This window comes from Trichechus manatus, unplaced genomic scaffold, assembly GCF_000243295.1.
Source record: "Trichechus manatus latirostris isolate Lorelei unplaced genomic scaffold, TriManLat1.0 scaffold00023, whole genome shotgun sequence".
Classification (NCBI taxonomy): Eukaryota; Metazoa; Chordata; class Mammalia; order Sirenia; family Trichechidae; genus Trichechus; species Trichechus manatus.
In genome coordinates this window covers 9364021-9373447 of record NW_004443959.1, presented here as the reverse complement: position 1 = coordinate 9373447, position 9427 = coordinate 9364021, and the positions used below count along the sequence as shown (strand labels likewise).

General features: G+C 42.7%; 1 protein-coding gene across 1 annotated transcript in view; it reads left to right on the top strand.

Moving 5' to 3' along the window:
- Positions 1-8055: 8055 nt before the first annotated feature.
- Positions 8056-9427, top strand: part of TAF1B (TATA-box binding protein associated factor, RNA polymerase I subunit B) — a 106814-nt gene continuing 105442 nt past the window's right edge. Inside the window, exon 1 of the mRNA XM_004373069.2 lies at positions 8056-8112. Within this exon, the coding sequence (XP_004373126.1) occupies positions 8095-8112 (18 nt within the window). The 5' untranslated portion in view covers positions 8056-8094. The remainder of the gene's footprint in view (positions 8113-9427) is intronic.

Sequence of the window (9427 nt, the reverse complement as noted above, 5' to 3'; positions counted from 1 at the left end):
TCCCATTCGATCGTTTGTACATGAAGCGTTCTATTTCTGTGACATTGGTTTCATTCCCCACAATGTGCCAGCATTCCCCCCATTTCCGTCCTAGGTTCCCCATTTCCTTTAGTCCTGAATTGCTACCCCTTCTCATTTTTGCTTTTGGGCAAGTGTTGCCTTTTTGACCTTGTATAATTGCTTGTTCTAAGGAGCACGTTCCTCTCAGGTATTATTGTTTATTTTACAGGCCTGTCTATGGAGCCCTGGTGGTGCAGTGGTTAAGGGCTCAGCTGTTAACCAAAAGTTTAGCAGTTCGAATCCACCAGCTGCTCCTTGGAAACCCTATAGGGCAGTTCTACTCTTTCCTATAGGGTCACTAGAGGATCACTATGAGTCGGAAATGACTCGATGGCAATGGGTTTGATTTTTTTTGGTCTATGGCTTGGCTAAGGGGTGGTCTCCGGGAATGGCTTTAGTTACAGGTCAGAAAGATGTCTTAGGGCCATAGTCTTGGGGGTTCCTCCAGTGTCTATCAGACCAGTAAGTCTGATCTTTTCTGTGAATTTGATTTTTTGTTCTTCAATTTTTCTCCTGCCCTGTCTGGGACCCTCTGTTGTGATCCAGTCAGAGCGGTCAGCCATATGTCATAGATTGAATTGTGTCCCCCAAAATTATGTGTATCAATTTGGCTAGGCCATGATTCCTAGTATTGTGTGATTGTTCACTATTTTGTCATCTGATGTGATTTTCTGTGATTTTCCTATGTGTTGTAAATTCTATCACTAGGATGTTAATGAGATGAATTAGTGGCAGTTATGTTGATGAGATCTACAAGATTAGATTGTATCTTAAGACAATCTCTTTTGCGATATAAAAGAGAGAAGGGAGCAGAGAGACAAAGGGACCTCATACCACCAAGAAAGCAGCACTGGGAGCAGAGCATGTCCTTTGGACCTGGTGTCCCTGCGCCTGAGAAGCTCCTTGACCAGGGGAAGATCGATGACAAGGACCCTCCTCCAGAGCCGACAGAGAGAGAAAGCCTTCCCCTGGAGGTGACGCGCTGAATTTGGACTTGCAGCCTACTAAAACATGAGAGAATAAATTTATCTTTGTTAATGCTATCCACTTGTGGTATTTCTGTTATAGCAGCACTAGATAACTGAGCTGGGCATCATCTTGTTCTTCTGGTCTTGAGGTCGTGTAGGTGATACCAGTCTTGTGGGCCTACGAGACCTTCCACAGTTGGATCCAGTCCTCTGACCTGGACGCCCACTACTCTACCAATCACCGATCACTCTTCAGCCACACTGGTTTCCTTTTGTTCTTTAAACACAGCAAGCTTGATCATGCCTCAGGGCCTTTTCATTCTCCCTAGAATATTATCACATATTCTTGCGTGGCTCTCACTTTATTCTCATTTTTGCTCAACTCTTGGTGCAAATGGTCAATGCACTCAGCTGCTAACTGAAAGGTTTGCCATTCAAAGTCCACCCAGAGGTGCCCTGGAAGAAAGGCCTGGTGATCTACTACTGAAAAATCAGCCTTGAAAACCTATGGAGCACAGTTCTACTCAGACATACATAGGGTCGCCACGAGTCAGAACTGATTCAATGACAACTGGTTTAAAGTTATCTTCTATATTTATTTGTTCTCTATCACCCTACCATGATAAATATGGCTGAAATAATAGATGACAAATATTGTTGGAAGATGTAGAAAACACTGCTGGAAATTTAGAAGAAACAAATCTTAGAACAAATTACACAGTATACAAGTTTTGCTATATACTTGGGTAAAATATAGATGTTTCTAACATGTCTCTGCTCACAATATTTGCTGGATAATACTAAAACACAGTAATAAGATGCCAAAAGAACTATCTCTGAGGGCCACTAATGGGAAGATGCACCAGGGAGCATAAACTCTCAACAGTAAACTAGTTCTTTTATAAAAACCAGAGTATTTGGTGGTAAAACTGTGTCAGTGTAACCACTGAAGGTGCAGCTGCTTTGATTAAACAATAAAGGGGCTCTAGGATAAGACTGGAGCCTTGGTGGTGAAGTGGCTAAGTGCTTGGCTGCTAACCGAAAGGTTGGCAGTTCAAATCCACCAGCTGCTCCGCAGGAGAAAGATGTGGCAATCTGCTTCCGTAAAAAGATTTACTGCCTTGGAAACCCTATGGGGCGGTTCTATTCTGTCCTATAGGGTCGTTCTGAGTTAGAATCTACTTGAGAACAATGGGTTTGGGTTCTCGCTTGGGTGGGGATAAGATTACAGACAGTGCCTCATGTGAAATTCATTCCCTGGATCATTCACAGACAGGATGTGGCAGCAAGAATTTAAAGGCAGAGGCGCACAAAATGCTGTAGGATGCCATCAATATAGTTAATTTTATGAAAACAAGACCTCTGAAATGTAGTGGAGTTGTCGCCACAATCTGTAATGAGATGGTGAATAAGCATGAAAGTCTTTGGTCCACACAGATGGTTGTTGGATAATTTATGGCAGAATACTGAAAAGGCCTGTCAGACCTACAGATGACTGACTTTTTTCTTTGTAAGCAAAAAGGCAAGTGTTCCTGGGATGATTAAGTGGCTGTCAGTAGTATACTACCTAGCAGATATTTTTGAAAATGTGAATGCACTTAATTTGTCCCTTCAAGGTAAAGGGGATATTTTACCAATGTGAGTAGCTGACTGTGGCTGGTTGGATGTGTTGACTGGCCTTATCTTTAGATTTATGATCACAAACGTCAAGTGAGTTTCTATGCTCCCTGGTAATTTACTACATTTCTGTGGTACATTAACTCTCCCATTTCCAAGAGATTTTACACCTCTAATCTCTGGTGGCATAATCCCTGGTCTAAACCCTGGTGGCATAGTGGTTAAGAGCTACGGCTGCTAACCAAAAGGTCAGCAGCTGGAATCCACCAGGCACTCCTTGGAAACCCTATGGGGCAGTTCTACTCTGTCTTATAGGGTCACTATGAGTCGGAATCGACTTGACAGCAATGAGTTTGGTTTGGTTTAATCTCTCCCCCGACCACCTGTCAGTTTGTCATACTGTGGTGGCTTGAATGTTGTTATGATGCTGGAAGCTATGTCACCAGTATTTCAAATATCAGTAGGGTTTCAGCAGAGCTTCCAGACTAAGACAGGCTAGGAAGGAAGACCTGGCAATCTATTTCTGAAAATTAGCCAGTGAAAACCCTGTGGATCACAACAGAATATTTATTGTCCAGTATAGTGCTGGAAGATAGCCCCTCAGGTTGGAAGGCATTCCAAATAACAGTGGCTGCCAAAATGGACTTGAGCAGACCAATAGTCATGAAGATGGCACAGGACCAGGCAGTGATTTGTTCTGTTGTACATGGGGTCGTCATGAGCAGAAGTGACCGAAGGGCTAACAACACTCAGATAAAATATCCTCCCTATTCAGCACACTGTCCCTCTAGGGGCAGAATTGAGTAACTGTTAGTGTTGGGCTCTGAGTCGATCACTTAAGAGGTGTGGAACCTTATAACTCGCTTAACTGTTTGGGCATGACAGCGGTGCTGGAGACCTTGATATAGTTAGGTTCTCCTTTTATTAAGCTCCAGGGATACATAACAACTCTTTCTGGTTTACACATTCTTTCTTTTTATATGTTAATACTTTCAATCATGTTTTGGTGTTAAATCAAGTCTTGGCCTAGGAACCCTTCAGCCCCTTTAAATGTTTACTACCCTTGTTCCCAGGAGAGCTGGTAGTGCAGTGGTTAAGCACTCGGCTGCTAACCAAAAGGTTGGTGATTTGAACCTACCAGCTGCTCCATAGGAGAAAGATGTGGAGTCTGCTTCTATAAGATTACAGCCTTAGAAACCTTGGGGGGCAGTTCTACTCTGTCCTATAGGGTCATTATAAGTCGAGATAGCAATGGGGTTTGACATCTGATCCTGGTGGTGCAAACAGTTAAGGCACTCAGCTGCTAACCGAGAGGCTGGAAGCTCTAGTTCACCCAGAGGCACCGCGAAAGAAGGTCTGGCAATCTACTTCAAAAAAATCAGCCATTAAAACACCCTACGGAACTCAGTTCTACCCTGACCCACTGGGGTTCCCATGAGTCGGAATAGACTTGATGGGCAACTGATTACCTCTTTTCTAATCTTATTTCCCTGTTTCCTTATTCCTGGGGCCACCTCAATATTGCTGCACCATATCGCCTGGATGTAGTCTAACTGACTTCCAGAAATGTACCAACATTCACTCTCACCAGAAGACACAGTAACATAAGATAGAGTCCATTTCAGTTGGCCCTTCTGCCCTTGATCATTTCCATTAAACAAAAAATCATCTGTGCCAATCTGACAGACCAAAAATGCAACATTTCAAATAATGCATATTAAAACTTTTCTGCTTAAATACTCTCTAAGTCTTATAGTCTAAGAAGACATATTTTTTCAAGGAGGTTGGTTTTCTTGTTAGGGAATTGTGAGGGAAAAAATCTGTGACTCATTTCTCTGCAGCTACATGTCCAAAGTCTCAAATCAAGATAGGTCATCTATACACAAACATATATATAGGCATACATGTGTATGGGTATGAATATATGCGTACATATGTGTGCACATACAGACACGTTTATAGGCATATGTACATACAGGTATGTGTGTGCATGCATGTATATCCGTATATATAATAAACCACACAGGTGCCACAGTTACGGATACTTCCTAGACATAACCAAATACCTCACGAGATTGGTTTTCTGGGTTTGAAGGCTTAAGACCAGAGTCTCATAGGACAATTCAGTTAATCGGCATAATGTAATTCATAAAGCTATGCTCTACATCCCAATGTGGTGAGTAGTGTCTGGGGTCTTATAAACTTGTGAGTGGCCATATAAGATACAGTTATTGGTCTCTACTTGTCCAGAACAAAAGAGAAAGAAAGAAACCAAAGACTCAGAGAAGAAAGTAGTCTATGTGAACCATGGCCTCATCCATCCTGAGACCAGAAGAACTAGATGGTGCCTGACTACCACTAACAATCATTCTGATCAGGGCCACAACAGATGAACCCTGACAGATATGGAGAAAATTTTGGAACAGAACTCAAATTATTAAAAAATCCTGACTTACTGGACCATTTGGCACTAGAGGACTCCCTGAGACTATCACCCTGAGATATTCTTTAAACCTTAAACCAAAATTATCCCTATAGGTCACCTTTTAGCTAAATAACAGACTGACTCATAAAATAAAGAATATCACCTGTGAGTAATGAGCTCCTTTAAAAAAAGTAAATGGTCAAAAATGATACTAAAGCAAGGATGAGAAGGTAAGGGGGTGGGGAAACTAGAGTACTGAAAATGGCGCAACCAGAATGAAATGAATGAGAATGAGGATACATTGTAAAAAATGTAATCAATATCACTGAATAATTTGTGTAGAAATTGTTAAATGGGAACCTAATTTGCTGTGTAAACTTTCACCTTAAACACAATAAAATATTATTTAAAAATAAAGATAGGTTGTCTATTTAAATATTTTGCATGTCCATAAAAATCTTACAAAGTCATTCATTCAACAAATGTTTATCGATCACGTACTATGAGCTAAGCACTGTTGTAGGCCCTGGGCATACAACAATAAATACAAAGACAAAAATCCCTGATATCAAGAAGCTTGTATTCTAGTCCAATACATTAATTCCTATTTAGTTGGATATTTATCATTCCCTCCTGCACACATCCAGTCCAGTATTTCAACATGTTAAATCAGGGCTAGCCTGAACATAGGAGGCTTATGACTGAAATTTTTTATATGGCTAACCTTGATGCGTCGTAGGTGGATAACATTTTTTGGAAGGAGTTTGAAGCTGCACAGAACCAAGCCTGGTGAATGACATGGGTGATGCAACTGGAGAAGAGCATTTATCTAGTTCCATGTTAAAATAAGGAATGAGATTGCTTCTTGAGGGCAGAGACTCTGTTTTGTTTACCCTTCATTCCCCAAGAGTCGGAAGACTGTCTGGCATATGTTGGGTGTTTAATGAATCTTTGTGAAATAAATGAATTGATAAGTGAATGTGGAGTGAGAGAAGAGCCACTCCCTTGCCTCATAACTTTAAATACCATCAGAGATAAGGTCAGAGATAAGGTCCTTGGGTGGTGAAAATGGTTTGCGTTTGACTATCAGTGGAAGGGCTGGCAGTTCGAACCTACCCAACAGGGATGCTGAAGAAAGGCCTGGCGATCTGCTTCTATAAAGATTCCAAAAACCAAAACCCATTGCCACTGAGTTGATTCTGACTCACAGCGACCCTATATGACAGAGTAGAACTACTCCATAGGGTTTTCGAGGCTGTACATCTTTACAGAAACAAACTGCCACATCTTTCTCCAGCAGAGTGGCTGGTAGGTTCAAACTGCTGACCTTTCAGTTAGCAGCAAAGTGCTTAACCAACCACTGCACCACCAGGACTCCTTTCTGTAAAGATTACAGCAAAAAAACAAAAAAAACAAAAAAAGCCCTGTGGAGCTCAGTTCTACTTTGTAACACTTGGTGTCGCCATGAGTCAGAATTGACTCAATGGCAATGAATTTGCTTTTTCTGGTTTAGCCAGAGATAATTCCCAAACATACATCTCCAATCCAATACTTAAGGAGTCCTTGGCGGCACAAACAGTTAAGCACTTGACTACTAGACTAAAGTTTGGTGGTTTGAACTTACCCAAAGGTGCCTCAGAAGACAGGCCTGGTGATCCGCTTCCAAAAGGCTGCCCCCTTGAAAACGCTATGGAGTAGTTCTACTCTGAACACATGGGGTTGCCATGAGTTGGAATCGACTTGATGGCAACTAACAACAACAATCCAAAACTTTCCTCTGAACTCTAGACTCATATCCAGTTGCCTTCTCATCCTACCTGGATGTCTTATAGGCATCCCTAATGCTTTAAGTTCAAACGCTTTAAGTCCAAGACCGAACTCCTTATTCTTCCCCTATCCCACTCCCAAACTGTTCTATCCAAAATCTGTCCCAACTCAGTCAATGATGGTTCCACCCTTCTAGTTGCTGATACCAAAAATCTCGAAGTCATTCTTGATTCTTTTCTTTCTCTCATAGCCCACTTCCAGGCCATCAGGATATCCTGTTGGTTTTACTTCCAAAATACTATGTAAGGCTCAATTGTAAGGGATTCACAGGCACCATCTAATTTTTGCAGAGGAGAAAACTGAGACATAAATAAGCAGAAAAGATGTGATTAGAAACGCAGGTCTGAGTCAACCTGCGTTCTTTTCTTTCCTTCCAAATCCCGATGCCTCTGCTGTAAATGCTGAAGAAGAATTGATGCCATTGAATTATGGTGCTGGCGAAGAATATTGAATATACAATGGACTGCCAGAAGAATTAACAAATCTGTCTTGGAAGAAGTACAGCCAAAATGCTCCTTAGAAGCAGGATGAGGAAACTTGTCTCACGTACTTTGGACCTGTTATCAGGAGGGACTAGTCCCTGGAGAAGGACATCACGCTTGGTAAGGTTGAGGGTCAGTGAAAAAGAGGAAGACCCTCAACAAGATGGATTGACTCACTGGCTCCAACGAACGGCTCAAGCGTAACAACGATTGTGAGGATGGCGCAGGACTGGGCAGTGTTTCGTTCTGTGGTACATAGGGTCGCTATGAGTCGGAACCGACTCGACAGCACCTAACACACACAGTCTTGTGCCAGTAAGAGGTGGAGAAAGCAAGTCATGGAACCCAAGCGGTCCCAGTCCATGTTCTGGAACGGGGCCCCCCACTGCCTCCATTGGCAGCCTAAATTAATAAGAGGGTCTTGGAATGAAAGGCCGTCGAAACAAAGTGTGACTGAATTAGTTCAGCAGTAGGCACTGCCCAACTTCTTTTTGGTTGGTTTAGTTAGCAAGACTAGGTAAGACGATGCTCTCAAATGCGGGATTTGCGGTTCGTTGCTCCCGGAGCGAGCACAGGTTTCGCCCGAGCCGCAGGCGCCGGAATTCAATATCAGGACGTTTTGTTTCCGGTCGGAGGGCTCCTCTCGCGGCTCCCGGAAGCTGTGCTCGCTGCCGGGGTAACGGGCCTTAGCGGCGGTGGCGGCGGCGGAGCAGTTATGGACTTGGTGGAGGCGGTAAGGACGCAGTTGCATCCAATAGGCTACGGAAAACTGGAGAAGGAAGGGAGTGTGGTGGAGAAGAGGTTGGAGGACGCTGACTAGCTGTGAGGGAGGCTATTGGAAGAAGGCGGGCGGTTTGGAAGGATTCAGGGTGGGCAAAGGGGATAGGACTGACGGGCAGTCCCCGGGAGCGTTTGTGTGCGTTTTTTGGAAAGAGGCTGGAGTTTCTGGCTTGGTGAGGTTATGGGTGAAGGGAGGGTGGTGTGTTTGTCGATGTGGGTGTATTAAGAAGGAGGATGAAGTGCGTTTTGTGAGGTGGCCGCCCACATGGCTCATCCTTTCTCGACGGGACCACCCACAAGCTCCCTTTGATGCTAGGATGGGTGTAGGATGGGCAGCGGAAAGACCCAGAATGCACCCAGGTAACCCCTGCAGGTCTCACTGGGAAACTTGCCACAGTCTGGTGCAGTGATCCCAAATTCTAGTTTTGAAACACCCCAAGATAATGACAGTTATCAGTACCAGGTCATTGAAAATGTTACCAACTTGTTAAAATAAATTTTGCGTCCATTTTTGACATGCTTTATAAAATGCAGCACTCTTTGATGGTATTAAAGGAGCATTAGGTAATTAAACCAAACCAAACCCGTTGCCGTCGAGTCGATTCCGACTCATAGGGACCTTATGGGACAGAGTAGAACTGCCCCGTAGAGTTTCCAAGGAGCAGCTGGTGGATTTGAACTGCCGACGTTCTGGTTAGCAGCAGAGCTCTTAACCATTTAGCCACCAGGGCTCCATTTAGATAAAGGATAATAAGACGTAAACACCAAAGACGTTGGGAATAAGTAATTTAGTGTCAGAGAATTAGGTATATGTATGTAACCAAGCAATATGATGATAGAAGGCCTTAATCACAGTAGATGTGCAATAACTGTCTGTTCTGTAAATGCTAGATTAAGAAAATTATTATAACTCACCAATGGCCTGTATCCTCTGATTAGGGTTTTTGCTCACCATCGAATCCCCAGCACCTAATACAATGCTGATACATACGTAGTTGATACTCATTATCTTGCTGAATAATTATATCAAAACTTGAAATACGCTAATAAAAATCTAGCTCCTTTGTGGGAGGGTATGTGTTTATAGTGTCCTGAAGGAAGTTCCAAATGATATGCTATTTCTATTTTTTAAGCCTTCTCTGTACTTAATTTTTTTTTCAGATTTTTTTTTTTTATTGTATTTCAGGTGAAGCCTTACAGAACAAATAGTTTCTCATGAAACAGTAGTACACATATTGTTTTATGACATTGGTTAACAACCCCACAAC